At 33.2% G+C, this 18,733-nt stretch overlaps 1 protein-coding gene across 1 annotated transcript; it reads right to left on the reverse strand.

The window, feature by feature from the left end:
* Nucleotides 1–14,174: 14,174 nt before the first annotated feature.
* Nucleotides 14,175–16,184, reverse strand: LOC141660984 (putative WRKY transcription factor 75). The gene is made up of 2 exons (XM_074467961.1): nt 15,862–16,184; nt 14,175–14,355 (listed from the first exon to the last, which is right to left on the reverse strand). The coding sequence occupies exons 1-2, from the start codon at nt 16,182–16,184 to the stop codon at nt 14,175–14,177; spliced, it is 504 nt and encodes a 167-aa protein (XP_074324062.1).
* Between the last annotated feature and the right edge of the window lie 2,549 nt (nt 16,185–18,733).

Here is an 18,733-nt window from a genome sequence, read left to right on the forward strand (position 1 = left end):
TAAAACATTTCCTGGAACCTCTGTTATGTAAGGTATGAACAGAGTTGCAATATCCAATGAATTTGGAAGGAAAATAAAACCTTTGGCATAAACCAGATATCTTGCTGATCAGGCAAAGATACCCATAAGTAACCTTTTCTACTAGTAGATGGACGAATTCCCCACTGGTCATCACCCTGGTCATAATTAGGACCTTATGCTGGACTGCCACTCAGCCACTTATGCATTTGATGGACTCCCACTGAGCCACTTACACTATCATGGACGCCCACTGAGCCCATGTTGCTTATGCCGACTCAATAGATGGACTTACTTCCCGAACGTTGGGTAAGTAATCAATTCATTTACCAAAGCTGCAACCTTGTTGCGAAAATACACCACAGAGCCGGATCCCTCAGGTTTTAAGCGAGTATTTAAATCCCCTTAAAAAGGAAGATCTTAAATATAAAATTGAGTTTTGGGATCCGCTCTAACTTTTAAAAATCATTTTGAAGACTCGAAAACACTTTATAGAGTGTTTGGAGTAAAGCTGATTTAATGAAGTAAATCAGTCCCCAGAATATTTAGAAAATGACTGAATATTATTATTTAAATAATATTCCCATAAAGAATAATCTTTTATAAAAATAATTGAAGTAGAAGTTTTAAAACTTATACTTGAAACGAGTATTAAATAACCAAAGATATACTTATATAAAAGTATTATCTTTAATTGAATAATCGAAAATAAGTTTGATTATTTACACCTTATTCTTTAATAAAATAAAGAATATATTTCAGCAAATAATCGGAGTCATAGATCCTCAAATGAATATTCAAATAATATTCAATAAATAAAATAAGCTGAGTCATAAGCCCTCGAATGAATATTCGAAATAATATTCAATAAATAAATAAGCTGAGTCATAAGCCCTCGAATGAATATTCGAAATAATATTCAATAAATAAATAAGCTGAGTCATAAGCCCTCGAATGAATATTCGAAATAATATTCAATAAATAAATAAGCTGAGTCATAAGCCCTCGAATGAATATTCGAAATAATATTCATTAAATAATAAGCTGAGTCATAAGCCCTCGAATGAATATTCAAAATAATATTCATTAATAAAGTAAAAGGAGTCATAAGTCCTCGAATGAATATTCGAAATAATATTTATTAATAAAATAAAGTTAAAGTTATCGAATAAACCTTATTCGATTAATAGTTTTGAAAACTATGACCATATATATGTATAAATATATATATATATATATATATATATATATATATATATATATCCATATCCATATATATACAAAATCTACTCGGGATCCTCGACTCCCGGTTTTAGAAAATATTTTCACCTTTGGGTCCCTATACTAAGGGTATATGCAAGTTACCGCTATCCTCTAGCATAGGTATTATCAACTGAACCAACAGATATATATTTCAAGAATATGAAACAGGCATGCATATATATACCATATCACATGCTACAATATATCGCAAGATTTTGCTAATTAACCAACATGCATCTATCGCAAGATAATGCAAATACATATATTCATCACAACAACAGTATAACGGATAGAATACTTGCCTGAGCGACTGGGGGTTACGAATGGCTCGGGACGAGTCTGGTAACCTATAAGCAACAAGTAAGTTGGAATTAAACCAAAGTCACTTGTAAATCTATACTTTAACTAACTTAGACTCTAACGCTCGTTTTGCGCTCACTGATTCGCTTAAGTCACTCGGGTACCCTCGGCTCCACCATTTTTAATAATTTAACCTTTACGAGTTTTAAAGCGATTCCTTCGCGAATGTCTTACCAACTGCCTAACACACTTACCATAAATGTTTCATACATTAATTAACCCTTTTTGGTCTTTAACCTATGTTTCAAAGTAAGGCGAGGGAAAAACTTTCGTTCGCGAAACGCCGTTACTTGAAACGGTCGTTTCTCCTAAACCGTGCATCGGAATCGAACGAACTACATATCAAAACGAAGCTCGTAACATGAGCTATCTAAACATGGCAGTGGTCATAATCTAGCAGGGGGTTCTCGGGTCCTAATGCTATGCACAAAAACAGTCCAAAGAAAATCGGACGTTACGACGGCTATGTTTACGCGATTTCCCAATTTTAACCATTCAACACCAACCACAAACCAACCTCAAATCCAACATACAACCAACATCCATCCTCATCACCTCATAACAACCCCAACCAATTCAATTTAATCATTCATACTTATGCCTAAACTTAACTTTAATCATACTTAAGTTCCTTTAAATCAAAACCACAACAATTACCATTCCATTTCACTACCATTCCAAATCCCAAACTCTAAATCATAACAACAAGCTACAATATCAACCCACTAATCAAAATCATCTTATAATATATAGGAATCTAGGGTTTGGAGATGGTATACCTTCCTTGAAGTGGTGGGTGGAGCTAGGAAGCCTTAAGAAGCTTTGAGAAGTCTTAAGAATGCTTGGATCTTCAAGAAAACAAGAAAAAGTTCAAGTTAAAAACTTGAAAACACTATTCATTGTCTTCTTCTTTGATTAAATGAAGAAGATTGAGAAGGAATTAATGGCTTAAACTCATGATATAGTCCTAACTAAGCATGAAGATGATTAGGGAATTATCTTACCAATTTAGGAAGCTTGGATCTTGGATTTTGAATTTCTCTTGCCTTTTGAATAGTGAAAAGCCGTGAGCAATGAAGAACAAAGCCTTGGTTGCTTTTGATTTTTGATGAAAATGATTTTACTTGGCTTGGTTGATTGGTTTTTGTGCTTGCTTTAGTCAATTACCTTCTTGCCCTTGAATTTGTGTGGTTCTCATTCAACCACACCTTCTTCCTTCCCTTGTCATGCTTGTGTCATCCTCATGCTGTCATCCTCCCTTCCTTGTCCTCTTTCTATTGGTTGGATGACATCCTTCCCACTAATCCCTTTGATTAACTTCCTAATCGTTTGCCTAATGACCGCTGATCTGTTATACGGTTCGCTTAACTTTCGTTCTCGTTTATCGTTTGAAGGATCATACCCTGGATCTTATTACTTAGGTTCCCTTAACCTTTCTCAATACATTATATTCCTTTTTATGATCCTCTATTATAATCCTTTAATTTAAATCCTTTTTATCCTGTTACCTTATACTCAATTCTCTCCGTATCTTGTGGATTTCCGGGAAAAACCAAAGTGTTCGGAATTGGATTCTGACGATCTTTACATACACTTATATACTTCATAGAGTACTAATAATATCCCATAAGATCAATAACAGAACCCCTACATAGCGTGGCATGAAAAGTTTTCTCGTTCAGCAAAAACACTATTCATAAGGGTTTCAAAATTTCTCAAAAATTGGGGTTATTACACATATGGAGTTTGAGGAACAGATTTGGAAGGCACCTTATTTAGTAAATATGTCGAGGTTTCCAATGCATAACCCCACAGGAATACTGGAAGATTCGCATAGCTCATCATGGACCGAACCATGTCTAACAAAGTTCGATTTCTCCTTTCAGATACCCCATTCAACTGTGGAGTATATGGAGGAGTCCACTGGGAGACTATACTATTTTTTTTTGAGATAAGCTAGAAACTCTCCATTCAAGTATCCACCACCTCGATCTGATCGAAGAGTTATAATACTATGTTTGGTTTGTTTCTCCACTTCATACTTATATTCTTTAAACTTTTCAAAGGCTTCAGACTTGTATTTCATCAAATACACATATCTGAATCTAGATCGATCATCTATGAAAGTAATGAAGTATGAAAATCCACTCATGGCTTGTGTAGACATTGGTCCACATACATCTGTGTGTACCAATCCTAGCAAATATGCAGCCCTCTCTCCATGTCCACTAAATGGAGATTTGGTCATTTTACCCAATAGACAAGACTCGTATGTAGGATATGATTCAAAATCAAAGGGGTCAAGTAACCCTTCCTTATGCAATATCCGTAGTCTATTTTTACTGATATGACCAAGTCTGCAGTGCCACAAGAAAGTGAGATTTTCATCATCCCTTTTTCTTTTATTAGTATGTTCAATTTATAGTAAATTATGCTCTACGTCACATACATACAGACCATTGTTTAAAATACCACTTCCATAAAGAACGTTATCTCTAAGAATTGAACATTTATTATTCTGAATAACAAACGAAAATCCAGCCAAGTCTAACATGGAATAGAAATAATATTCCTCACAATCGAGGGAACAAAATAACAATTATTTAGAACAATAGTCTTGCCTGTAGGCATATGTAAATGAAATGATACGACAGCTTCAGTAGCAACTCTTGCTCCATTTCCCATCCGTAGAATCACCTCCTCTTCTTCAAGAGTCCTACTTCTCCTTAGTCCCTGCAACGAATTGCAAATATGAGAACCACAGGCGGTATGTAATACCCAAGTAGAAATTTGACTTAGTGACATATTAACTTCAATCATGAACATACCTGAATCAGAAGCGGTAGTCTCACTACCCTTCTTCTTCTTCAATTCTGCAAGGTAAACCTTGCAGTTCCTCTTCCAGTGCCCCACCTTGTTACAGTGAAAACAAATAGCTTTGCTCTTGGGGTCTTCAGCTTTTGGTGGAACCGGCTTTTTCTCACCTACTTTCTTCTTCTTGGAAGGGTTTCTTCTTCCTTTTCTTAGGATTGGAACCTTCACTAATTAGAAGAACATAACTCTTCTTAGGGGGGAAATTCGATTCCGCAGTCTTCAACATGTTGTGGAGTTCAGGCAGGCTGACATCCAGCTTATTCATGTGAAAGTTCACAACAAACTGCGAGAATGAACTCGAAAGTGATTGCAAGACCAAGTCTTGGCTCAGCTCCCCATCCATGGCAAAACCAAGTTGTCCAAGACGTTCAATCAAATTGATCATCTTAAGTACATGGTCATTCACAGATGATCCCTCAGACATCCTACAACCGAACAGCTCCTTCGATATCTCATATCGAGCTGTCCTCCCTGCCACATCATACAACTCTTGTAGATGCATAAGGATAGTGTGAGCATCCATATGCTTATGTTGCTTCTATAGCTCAATGTTCATGGAAGCTAGCATGATGCATTGAGCAACATTTGCATCATCTATCCATTTACGATACACAACATGTTCATCATTATGTGCATCGCTAGCAGGTTCAGTAGGTTTAGGTGAGTCAAGCACATATTCCAGCTTCTCAACCCTGAGAACAATTCTCAAGTTTTGAAGCCAGACAGCAAAATTAGGACCAGTCAACTTGTGAGCATCTAGTGTACTCCGGAGTGATAGTGCAGAAGACATAACGAATATAGTAAATCTGTAAATGATGAACACATAACAACACTTAACAAATATTCAATTTTATTTCAAAACACTATATGAATCGGGTCTTTATTCATAAGTGGCTCCCACTAGTTTATCTAATTTATACAACCCCTAAGTGAAAATTAAGCATTCATAATGCTAGTGGGAATAGGGATCCTACATTCCATCACACAACCTCGGCTGTAGCACGAAACGTCATGTGATGTTCAATAGGCAGACAAATCTTGTCAATTACATCTTATGTTATTCCCTAATAAAACTTTAGCCTCTTAAATAATTGAGTCACGGTTGTAGCACGACAAACTCAATATTCTAAGTCAAGTCTAACCCAATATTTCGTATAATTGAATCAGTCCCCAACGGCCCACGGCTGTAGCACGTAACGATCTTTAGATTCTAATTCAATGTGCACATCTCTATGTAATAGATAAGTATTTCTTATTTCGAAATCAAAGCCCTCGGTTGTAGCACGAAACGACAATGATTTAAAAATAAGAACCACTTTCTACCATGTTGGAAGGCTATAACCGACACAAGCCCGTTGTGTCATTGGCCAATTACTACTTGATATTATTTAATTTTAGAGGGATTATATTATGTTACAATCATAATTATATTATAAAGAGATTCTTCCTATTAAATTAAATATTTCAAATCAATAATCGATAATCAGATGATTCCCAGATCGGGGGGAGCATTGTCAAGAGGCGTCACTTAATACCCCTTTCTTACAGATAGAAATCTGCTTTTGACAGGATCATCCTTTCTCTCAATATTGAAAATTCATATTTAATTACGTGTTTCATAAATACAAGAATCTCATGATTGTATTCATAATATTATTGTTAAGGCAAGAAACGATTCCTATTCTAGATATTCTAGAGCACGCCTTATATTGATTTAAGTTCACCTAAATCTATCATCGCATGGTAAACATAGGCATATATCTCATATATAAAATTAAATAAACAAGTAAATATAAAGTGCAATAAAGTAAATGTGTTTGGTTATGGCCCCATCCTATGTGATATTTATCAAGCTCATGATAAAGATCAAGGTCAATCTAATATGGTGATGGAAATAAATACAACTACTTATTACATAAGTCTTCTTCTTTGTTTAGACTTCTTGTATGCCTCATCTTCTTATTTGTATCACCTCCATTGGATAGCCTTCTTGAGTCTTCAATTACATTACATAGATTGAAAGTAAAACTAATCTAATGAACTTACAAGAATAACTCGAGTTACATTCGAGATTTATGATTACAAAGATTGACGACATGCAAGTCGTATTTAAAACCAAAACCAAAACCAAAACCATTACACTAAGGTCGAAAGACCATAACCATCCACCATGCTCATACAACACATAAAAGCATGTTAAAACACATAATATGATCTTAACATATCATATTATCCATGATCTAATCATAAAAAATGACAAAAATCAGAATCAAATCAGAAAAACAAGAATCACTTACAGGGCAGTAAACAACGTCAAACGCCTTATAGACGAGTCGTTGATAGCTTTAGCTATCAGTTTAGTTCAGACGCTCATTTACCTATGGAATAGGGTATTCGTTTGCATAAATCGGACACCAGACCCAGATTTCAGCAAATCTACAGCAGCCAATTCAGAATCCGTATCTAATATGATTCTCATAATTAGAACAAACATAAATCATGTATATATCAGTATATATACAGATTACATAATCATCTTATGATTATACAACTCACATGAATATCATATATTCAAAACCATACATATATAAGCATATTATATCAACATCAAATCATGGTGAATCACGTACATGCTCATATATCGAAAATAGTTAAACACATAAACGAATTAAAAACTTTTCGCAAGTAGCTCTGATGCCATTGAAGGGTTTTTAGCACATAAACGCAGCGAAAACGTAAATTTAAATCTTAAAAAAAAACGAAACCCTTCGCAGGATCCATGCGAAAAATAATATTTAATTCGTAGTTCAGTATGTTTACCTTAAGAAGTTTTACGTTAATGGAAAGATGGAGGTCTTTAATGGCGATCCAAAAATGATAAACGGAGATCCTTAGCAGCTGCTCCTCAAGTGTGAAGCACTCCACCGGTATCCACCAAGAAAACGATGTAATGAAGGAGGAGGAGATGGAGAGAATTAGGGTTTTGTAAATCTTTTTGGTTGAGGCAAAAATAGGGTTTATAATAGTATATTTATAGGCAAAATTTTCAGCTGAAATTTTTTCCATAAAATATTATTATTATTAACCCTTTATTATTCTCACTAATAATTAAAACACCTTTTAATTATTAATCCTTTTTCTAAACACTTTAGAAATAATTCTCTCACTTGATTTAATTTCCAAAAATTAAATTCTTAATTAATAATATTAAGAACTTTTTCTTAATTAATTTATAATCAATTAAATCTCATTTAATCAATTATTAAATTTGCCAATTAATTATTTATTTCATAAATAAATAATTATCAGCCATTATTAATTAATTTCTCCACCATTAAATCATTCTCTTTTATGGTGTGACCCTGTAGGTTCAATATTAAGCCGGTAGTAGAAATAAATAATAATAAAACTATTTTATCATTATTTATATAAATTCTCTAATTCATTAAATATGATTAATTAATTAATCATATTTATTCTACATCGTGAGGGATACTTCTCAGCATATCGCGACTATCCGGATAATACGAATTCACTGCTTAGAATACCAAGAACCTATTCAGTGAGTAGTTACCGTACAATTAATTCCTTCTACCCTGCAATGTCATGATTAAATACAAGGCCTGAACTTGTGTCAAGCCTATCTTATTTAATCACTTGCTTTCCCATTCACTATACTTAGTTTTATTTAATGTAAATTAGAAACTCCTTTATAATTTCATTCACTCTGGCCAGAGATTCCTGAACTAACATAAGTGGATCAGCATTGAACATTCTCTTCCTACACTGGAAGGGGTATATATTTTATTGATCATACACTATCTTCATGTACAAATTCCTATACCTAGTAGAGCCCTTATAATTGTCCCTTGAGACTAAGAACTAAACCAAAGCATAGTTCAGTGTACACAAGATGACTATGATGACCTCAAGTCTAAGGATACTTGTACAACTATTACTATGTGAACAACTGCTGACACGTGAGTGAACTCCATCAGTTGTTCAGCTGTGTGAGTCATGTTCAGTGAAATTATTCTATAATAAGCACCTACATACTAGCTATAGTGTCACCACACAAATGTTTATGAGAACAGACATCCTTCATAATGAAGCAAGCATAGTATGTACCGATCTTTGCGGATTATTAATTACCAGTTAGTAAACCTACGACCAGGAACTATTTAAGTTTAGAGTTATCATCTTTTAGGTCTCATTATTATGATCTCATCACAATCCATAAAAAGCTTTACTCTAAACTGTGGTATATCTTATTTAAACATTTAAATAGATAGAGCCCGCAATAAAAACAAAACAAGTAGTTTATTAATATCAATGAAATCAAAACAGATTACATAAAAGTTATTCCTAAATTCTCATACATGATTGGACTTAGGACATATCTCTTTCAGTAGTCTCATGTTCATTTTAATGGTTCTTCAAATCTTTGTCAGATAACACTTTTCAATCTTAAAGTAATCATTAGCAGCTTCTATTGAGAAGCATATATCTCTCGTGCTTCTCCCCCTATGAGAGACACCTCCCCCAAGGAAAACAACTTCTCCTCTTATGAAAAATAGCGGTTAACCAATACCACTTCTTTTTATTATTAGGAAATCACCTTTGCTTACCACTTGGTCCACTTCTCCCCTTCAATAGGATATTCGTAGTATACAACAATGGTGTGGTGTACATGTGCTTTACCTTTGCATTTTCCTGGCACTTCTTCCCCTTAGTTGACGAATTCTCTAGTATTTCTTATGTAACACTTATTCCCCTTGGATAAGAGAAGGAATGTGTACTATTATCTGAAGGAATTCTCATATAGCACTTGGTTAGAAAATAAGCAACAAGTTCTAGTCTGATCAACCATACCCTTTAAATACCGTAATAATGGCTTCACCGTTGATCATCCTGTTAACCAAATTTCACGACATCCTTATACCTCCCAATTGTTAGATCATAATTGTTAGGCCCCAACTGTTAGATTCCAATCTGTAGAAGTTAGATCCCTAAGAGTTAGGTCCTGGCATAAATAGATTTGATTTCTTGAAGAACATATTTAGGTCCCTAAAAATCATATTTTAGGGAAGGGGAATGGGGATTTGGTGTTTATCTTTCTTCCTCACTGTGAGTGTGTAATTCTGTTTCGTATACCTCACAAGTATTTCACTATTTTCTTCACTCGTGTTTACTCTCATTCTCACAAGTGTATCACTCCTCTCATAGCTCTAAAATCCAGCCATACCTGCAAGGAAAATCACATTAGCCATCCTTAAGGAGGTCACGGGTGGTGTAATGAGAGTTCGCAAATCCCCATCCTTTTTAGACTCGTCAAATAAATCTGAGTCATAATCTATAAGTTGCTAATTTCCCGTTGAGGGTTCCAGATTTGAATTCTAGGAAGGTAAACAATGATCCAAAGAATTTAGCATAAAAATCAAAGTTTCCTTCTAATATCAATGAAGACATTTACTTGTGATTCATTAGGTAAATCTGAATCATAGTCAACAAGTTATCGATCTGCACCTATGTCAGACCCACTATCCGCATATGCATCCAGGGGATTCAAGCCTATGGAGATAGACACTAACCACTGAAAATGGCTATGGGATCAATATCTTATCCTAACACCTGTAAAGGCAATTGATCCATTAAAGAACCTTGAACAATCGAATCTGACCTTAAAATGGTCAAAACTCTTATTTCCGTCAACTCTTCCTCTATGTGTAACCTCATCTTGTACATTAGAATTTTTTATATTCGAGATGGTGACACTACTTCAGATACCTTGGCCGACATGCGAATTTCAATAGACATACCTTGTTGAGAGGTTGAATCTAGTAACTATTTATGTGCCTTTCCAGCCATTACATATTTTTGAGAATATGTATGGGGGCTAGCAGGTGTCTCAGTTTGAATACTACTCGACTTTATACGAGACACAGCTGTAGGGTTGACCTCAGCACCTTCCTTATATGGTGCACTAAAAGCACTTTCTCCCTCACGCTCATTCATATTTCATTTTAGAGGTAAGAGAGTGTTAGTTGGTCCTGTTTCAGTGTTTTTCTTTATAGTCTGGGATAAAAGTTGTGGGTTTTCAACCTTATGACTATCGAATGAAAGAAGGCCATTGGAGGTTGAACCTGAATTATCAAACATATAGCAAAATAGATATATAATGCATTTTAATCTCTGAAAAGTTTTGTATGAGTGAAAATGTTAGAGCGAAAATATGCGCTAAAATTACACGCAAGTATACGCGTTTGCAAGTAGTATACGACATAAATCAGATTCGTTCCCACAGAGACTGGTTTAGGTTAAGTTCAATTTATGCACATATGCAACAATATATGGCTATCGTTCAATGCTAAGACAAATAACAAATTGAGATGTTTATAACTAAGATATTAACTAACATGCAAATAACTAAGAATAAAAGTGATTGAATTAACTATATGAGACAAACATGGGATTCTAACTTCATTACTACTTCATTCAAATTCATTGTTCTTAACCTTGGCATGCAATGGTGATGACAACTAAGCAAATAACACGAAACTAGTAAACACCAACTTTCGTTGTACGATTACCCTACTACCAGACATCCACAAAAGAGATAGAAGCTGAATAGACACCAATTATATTGAGACCCTATATGTCTATAGAATTTGACAACATAAAGGTTTAATGTGCAAGTTATCTATCGTGATTACATAGGGAAAGTAAGAAGGTTAAAATTACCTACGAATCATGCATAACAAATACATGAACCTATGCTAGCATGGCAAGTTCTAAACCTCTATATTCATTTTCGCTTCATTAGAGACTAACAAACTATTTTATAAGGCGACTCTTTCGCGAGTACTCTACCAACTGACTAACCAACCTTACATAATTGTTTCGTAATCCAATTAGTCTTTTAAGGGCCTTAAACAAGGTCTCAAAGTTATGCGAGGGGTAAGGGTTCGTTCGTGAAACACCGTTACTTAAAACCATCTTTTTTCCTAAACCGTAAATCAATCTAAGCGAACCACATACCAAAATGAAGATTACGACATGATCTAGCTAAAGATGGCAAAGGTACAGTTTTAACAGTGAGTTTTCTGCTCCAAATTTTAAGCACAAATAGTCTATATGTAAATGGGCGTTACGACGACTATGTTTACGAGTTTTCCAAATTTGTACTATTGTAAATCCACTCTTAACCATCCACAATCATCACACCAAGTTTCCACTTAGAAAACACTAACTTAGTCCACACTCTCAAGATTATCAACTCATTCAACCATCAACATAGATCCATTAACCATAATCATTACAAATCAATCAAAACTAACTAACAAACATAATCATGCTTCTCATTCACTAATCTAACCATAAAACTTATTAAACTCAAAGTAAAAGCTAGGATTTTGATGATTATACCTTCCTTGGTGTGTAAGAGTGGGGTAATAAGCTTGGTATGATCCTTGTGTAGCCTTACTATTGCTTAAACTATCCAAGAAAACAAGATCAAGAAAATGAGTTCTTGAAAAACACTATTTATCATCACTTTGGATGATTTATTGAAAACGATTAGCAAGGATTCAAGAGCTTAAACTCCTAGGAAATCTATATCTAATTATCAAGAAGCTTAGTTATATACCTTGTTAAATAAAAAGGAATTGAACTTCAGTTTGCAAATTTTTCTTCCTTTATTGCAAGAAGAAGCCGAGAGCATCAATGGAAATGGGGGGGCATAATGCTTCTTGTTTGTGTTATATTGGATACGTGGTGAAATTAAGCCTTGGTTACTTTAACCTTGGCTTAATCAAGGTTAAAATACTTGGTCACAAATCCACCAAGCTAAATATCTTGCTAACCATGCTTACTTCATCATGCTTATGTCATTACTTAGCCATTTGTCAACTTCCTATGGTTTGATGACATCACATTCCACTAATCTCCTTGATTAACACTTAATTGCTTGGTTAATCTCCTTGTTATTTGCATAAGCTTGATCCTCGATCTCTTATTTATTTTACGGTTCGCTTAATTCTCGTTCCCGTTGCTCGTTTGAGGGATCATATCCGGGATCTTATTACTTACGCTTTCCTAACCCTTTCTTAATATTTTATATTCCTTTAATGATCCTCTCTTATAATTCTTGAATTGAAATCCTTTTAATCATGTTATCTTATACTTAATTCTTTCGGTATCTGGTAGATTTTCGGGAAAAATCAAAGTGTCCGGATTCGGATTCTGACGATCTTTACATACACTCATTTATATTATGGAGTACTAATATGTTCTCAGAATATCCATAAAAGAACTGCTATACAGTGTGGCATTAAAATTTCTATCAATCAGCAATTTCAAAAAAAATTACTATTTATAAGGATTACAAATAATTTTAAAAAATTTGGGGTTATTACACATAGGATCTATAACATCCAATTGATACCAGATCATTTGATCTTAATATAATAATTAGAGACAGAATCAGTTCCTTGTTTGATCTCATACATATTCGGTTGAAATATAAATAGTAATGTACTAGATACCTGGCCATAACGCTCTTCCAAATTGATCCAAATATCATGAGCCTTGTTAAAATACAGAATATTCCTAGCAATACTCTGATCTAACACTCCAAGTAGCCAAGAAATCATCATTCTGTTACAATATTCTCAAGCCTTATAAATTGGATCTGCAATCATAAGCTTTACAATCATACCATCAACAAAGCCAATCTTATTTTTTGCTAATAAGCTAATCAACAATGAACATTTCTAATCATCATAACCAGTTCCATCAAATTTGATATTAACCAATTTCATGCCAGGATTATCACAAGGATGGAGATCATAAGGAGAAGTAGGATTCTGAGATTGATCTATAACATGAACTTAATTTTTTTGATTATTTTTAGCATTTTCAGCCATGTTGAGACTCAAACTAAGCAAGATTTTAGATCAACAAATTGAAAAATACTTATCGAGAAAAAGATCAGATCTAGTTAATCAGAAAGAAAGAATTTCTGCAAATCAACAATAGATTGAGAGAAATATCGAGATGTTACTGATAATATGCGGAAACAAAACATCAAGCGATGATGATAATCAATATACAGATTAAACAAAAATCATGATGATGATAATCGATGCGGAAATCAATCAGAGGACCTATCGATCAATAATATACTAAAAATCTTAAAGAACCAATCAAGAAATCAAGCAAAAAGAACAAATCTCTAAATCAATGTGTATGAGATCACAATAATATCTTAAATGATTGATCAATGAAAAACAGGAAATGATCAAGAATCGATCGATCCAACAAAAGTATGAAGATATCAACATCACGATAACAAAAACAGGAAATGATTGATCCCAGATCATCAACGTCACGGTAACTTTGCTGAGTTGGCATTTGAGGGACATCACGTGTTGTCACTTTCGTTTTGCATAGTCGTAACAAAAGAAAAGAACTCAATCGAGTTAGAAGCACAGTTTAAAAAAAAAACATACACGTGCAACTGCAAGAGGAATAAAGTTAAGATTAACGTGGATAAAATGCGTGCATATTGATCAATCTTTTGACGAAATGTATAAAAGAGGTGTAAAATTTAGGTAGCAATAAAAGAAGTATAAAAATGATGAAGGGGAAGAGGAGGGTAGCTAAATTGTAGTGTGATAAATTTGCATCCGAGTCAAGATGTTTTCAAAGTTATCAGTGGATCTCTCGAGGGGATGGGAATGCATCCCTTCATAAGTAGTAACCACAACTCCGTCGTCTCTGGATAGCCTCTGAACTTGCTTCTTCACATTGCACCCTTGATTTGTACACCGATAATAGCTCCTGCAAATATGATAATTAAACAATGAAGAGATTATTAATTAGTCTCTTATCATTATCATATATATTTGATTAACTTAGAAATCTCTACCATACATGACTTAAATGAACTGGAAGCATTTTGAGATTAAAATGACAATAGACAAAAGGAGGACATGATATATTTGCATATAACATAGATTGGAAAATGGTAAGTTTCTTTTATTCATTTTACAAGGTATAGTGTCTAGTTTTTGTACAGCGATAAACAGTTAAACACAAAGTTCCTTTGACCAACTCGCACTGGTTAGCTAAATACGATGCATCTGCTCATCACTTTAAGTGCTTAATTAATTGCTAGCTTGCCTGTTTTCTGTAATTTACGCAAGTATGAAAATTACTAACGTTATATTTTTAAAATTAAGTGCGCTTGTTAATTACTCTAACTGGTATATACAGACTTGTAAGAGTTTTCTTTATTTTTTATATAATTACACACGATCAAACTCAAACTTTTGATTGGATTGAAATAGGAGGTGAAAATTTTCCTTTAATTTACATTTTCAGTCAAATGTCAATCGGTTAGTTGATCTACATAATTAAGTTATATACTGCATGTGTATAATTTCTGGAGGTACGATTTACACGTATCTTCATATATTGTATTCTTAATTACCTATATTGTATTGTTACCTATATGATGGAAGTTATTATCCAACTACCAATTTCCTTTAGCAAAACTGTTATAACTTTGGCATATTTATTTTCTTTTGATTCACATTAATCAAATATGTTGGAATTATTTATCCTTTGCTTGTGCTAACTTAATTGAGTTGATTATCTTTTTATATATTTCTCAAATGTGCACTACACGTTAACGTATATAGGAGGACAATACCTCACAAAAAAAATTACTATGAGCATCATAAATACACTCTTTATTCAAAACTTTTTACTTAAAATAATTCATGAACATCTTCAATTAACTAAAAATTCGAGTAGGGAGAATTAAATTATTGTTACAACAAACTCTTTAAACTCACTCTTAATTTAAGAGTCTCATCTTTATTGTCAATTTTAAGAGCCAAAATTCAGGCTTAACTATTATTTTCTTATATATTATTAATAACACTATCTTTTTTCCACTTACTTCTATTTTTTTGTGAATTCAGAATATTTTTAATAAATAAAAATAAATTAAGGAGTCAGTTTAAAAAATATAGTTGAAGATGAGAATATATTAAATCACTAAAAAATAATAATTTATATTATTTATAAAAAAAATGAGTTAGGAGTATGTTGGAGATATTGTATGAGTCGAGAAATAGTTAAGAAAAGTAGAGTAATAGTCTTTTTCATTTCAATAATGAAGGGGAGCATCACAATTAATTTTACAAAAATCAAATGACAAAAATGAATATGCAGCAGGTTAGCAACCAAGAGTATATAGCAAGCAAATGAGGAAGCTATATCTATTATTGTACTATGTACTACGTACGTAGCTAGGAGATTAATGAATTAATTATGTACCTTGGGAATTTATTGTTCTTGACAGACTTTTGTCCATATTTTCTCCATCTGTAGCCATCATCTAATATATCAACTTGGCTCCTTGTTTGGAAAGCATATCTACACTTTTTATTCTTCTTCTTTTCATCCTTGTTTTCATCGCCATCATTACTGCTATTACTTAGATGATCAGGATTAGTGCTTCTCTTTGAAGAATCTTGTGATACAATATCTGCTGCAGCTGGGCCTCCCATACTAACCATTAGCTCCAAGAAGCTCCCATTTTGCTGGACGCTTGCATCATCTTCAACTTGATGAGAATTGTATATATTGTTTAGTGACATGGCTGAAGTTTGATGAAACATTTTTTGGTGGAATAAGGATATATTGTTAGGACTGCTACTATATTTATGTATATATATGCGCAGTAGCAAAGGAGGAGGATAAGATGCGCAATTGTCAATACTCGATATATATGAGTTTGTGGCTCATGCATATAGTCGACATGTGACATTATTAGTTTAAGTAAAATTAAATTAAATAAATTATTAAAAGAGAAAGGCGGCGGCAGCCTCATGCAAGCAAAGATTAGTACTTTTCTACCGTGCGTTTACTATTCCATTCAACTCTTTTTGATCATCTTTTTCTATTCAGGGAGAGCATGTGTTATATACACACGCGAGAGGAGGGGGACTTACTGTTCACTGCGGTTCAAATCTGAAGTTTGATTAGGTTTTCAACAACCGTTAACTGGGGAGGAGATACATGAATCAGATTTCTGTATTACAATCGCTGTTAACCGTATTTAATTATTTACCGTTACGTACATCACGGTGCTACCAGATGTCGATTCTGTTTTTTGAAGCCAGAAGAAATATGTAGCATGAATGTGCTTCTGCACCCTTTTTTGCTTTAACTGCACCTGTGCATGCAATGCATACATGAGATGTAAATTATATTTGGAATATTGTACAAAAAAATTTCTAACTTCATAAAATTAATATATATATATATATATATATATATATATATATAAACTAACAATGAGCTAATAGTCGTTCCTGCAGAGGCTAAAGTCAAAAATGAACGAATGATGAGTTGAATAATTAGATGAATAAACTCATTCTTTAACATACATAGATATTTATATTGTCGGATCGGTTTCGTATTATATAGCCGAAATAGTAAACACGCCGTTAAGATAGCCCACCGTGAATTTTATGGGGGCGTCTTTGTTTAAAATTAACATGATTTAGGTTGGTTGTATAGTAAAACTCTTTTTTTTGGTCCGAAAACTGTCTTTTAGTGTACTAAAAAGTCAAAAATGACCAGCCAAAGGTAATGTATAATTTTGATTTATACTAGTACTAATAATATAGTGACGTATCTGCGGGGTCCAGATTCTATTTCAAAGTTTTAGTCTCCAGATTCTTATTCAAAGTTTTAGTCTAAAACTTTTAGTAAAGTACGGAACAGTGATTCCAATTATAAATATTTTGTCCAAAGTACAAATCACATAACATATACTCATGTACTGAAGTATTGGGAAATTTTATTTCCAGATATGTTTTTTTGTTTTCACAGCTAACATGGGGCAATAATCACCTAAATAAAAAAAATAATTTGAGGATAATTCAGTGTTTTCTCTTAAATTTGTTCTGGAAATTAAATATTTTCTCGAGAAATATAATTTCCCGAATATTTTGTCTTTTTTTATTTATACACGTCGTGGCAATCAGAAGTTCTTCATGTATGGAAAATGTTAATTTAAGGGTTATTTTTAAAGTTCCAGAGCAAATAAGAGCAAAAAAGCACCGTATAAAAACAAAACTGCCCTCCCTGGATGTACATCAACAATCACGGTAAAAATTAATTTGAGGGTAATATAGTCTTTTCATAGTATCTTTGCTTTGAAAATTAAAAAACGGCTTTGGATTTAACATTTCCCTTTAGAAAATGTATATTTCGCTCTAAATTCTTCTTCTCATTAAACGACTTTAGTAGTAGTTGTAACGTCCCAAATCCGGGGTTAGATAATTTAGTCGTCACTATGAAATCTCAATATAAAACAACATATTTAATAATAAAGAGTCACCAACAACAACCAAGAAACGGTCTTCGATTCCCGACCACAAATCCAACAAAAATCGGCGACTCAAGAACACCCATTCCGGGCAAACACAAACATGATCATTTCTTAACTAAAATCAATGTTTTACATGTCAAATTGAAGCGGGGAATGTGTACAATTTATACATATAATCATAATCAACAACCACAACCTATATAAATAAAAAAAATTAAAAATAAAAACTAAAAACTCGAACTATGCAACTCGACAATCAATCGATACAACTCAACACATGGATAAACTCTGATCAACATATTAAAGCTTATTCAAGCATCAAAATTGATCAAAAACTCCCATAAATCACAGCCCCAATTCGAATCAAAATGAAAAAAAATGAATTTAGACAATAATCAACCTTCGTTGATGATTCGGGTATCAACAGAAAGAGCTCGATCAGGGCGTCAATTTGGCCATTAGAGCGCCACAAACGGTTGACTAATTCTCTCAAAATCACAAGTTGAACATGAGGATAAAATCGAACTAATACATAGTCTTATCTGATAATTTGGATAATTATCTAAATATTATGATTTTTTTTATAAATTAGAAAAATCGGATTTGGATATTAACACTTACAGAAATTTATACCCGTTAAATCACACTCGGTGCTTTCGTTCGCTTAATTTGAAATAAATATCCCAAAAAAATAAATTACGGGGACTGACTTTTAAATTATTATTTTTAATTAAATTTAAAATATATATTAAAATTCCCCAAAAATTATGAATATTTCAGAAATACGGAAACAGAGAATATTTGAAA

Source organism: Apium graveolens, chromosome 5, assembly GCF_009905375.1.
Source record: "Apium graveolens cultivar Ventura chromosome 5, ASM990537v1, whole genome shotgun sequence".
Taxonomy (NCBI): domain Eukaryota; kingdom Viridiplantae; phylum Streptophyta; class Magnoliopsida; order Apiales; family Apiaceae; genus Apium; species Apium graveolens.

What these genes read in the sequence shown, in the direction of transcription:
- LOC141660984 (XM_074467961.1), bottom strand. Translation starts at nt 16,184, where the DNA reads ATGTCACTAAACAATATATACAATTCTCATCAAGTTGAAGATGATGCA. An exon ending in AAGAACAATAAATTCCCAAG is followed by an intron (nt 14,356 to 15,861) that starts GTACATAATTAA and finishes TCATATTTGCAG; the next exon opens with GAGCTATTATCGGTGTACAA.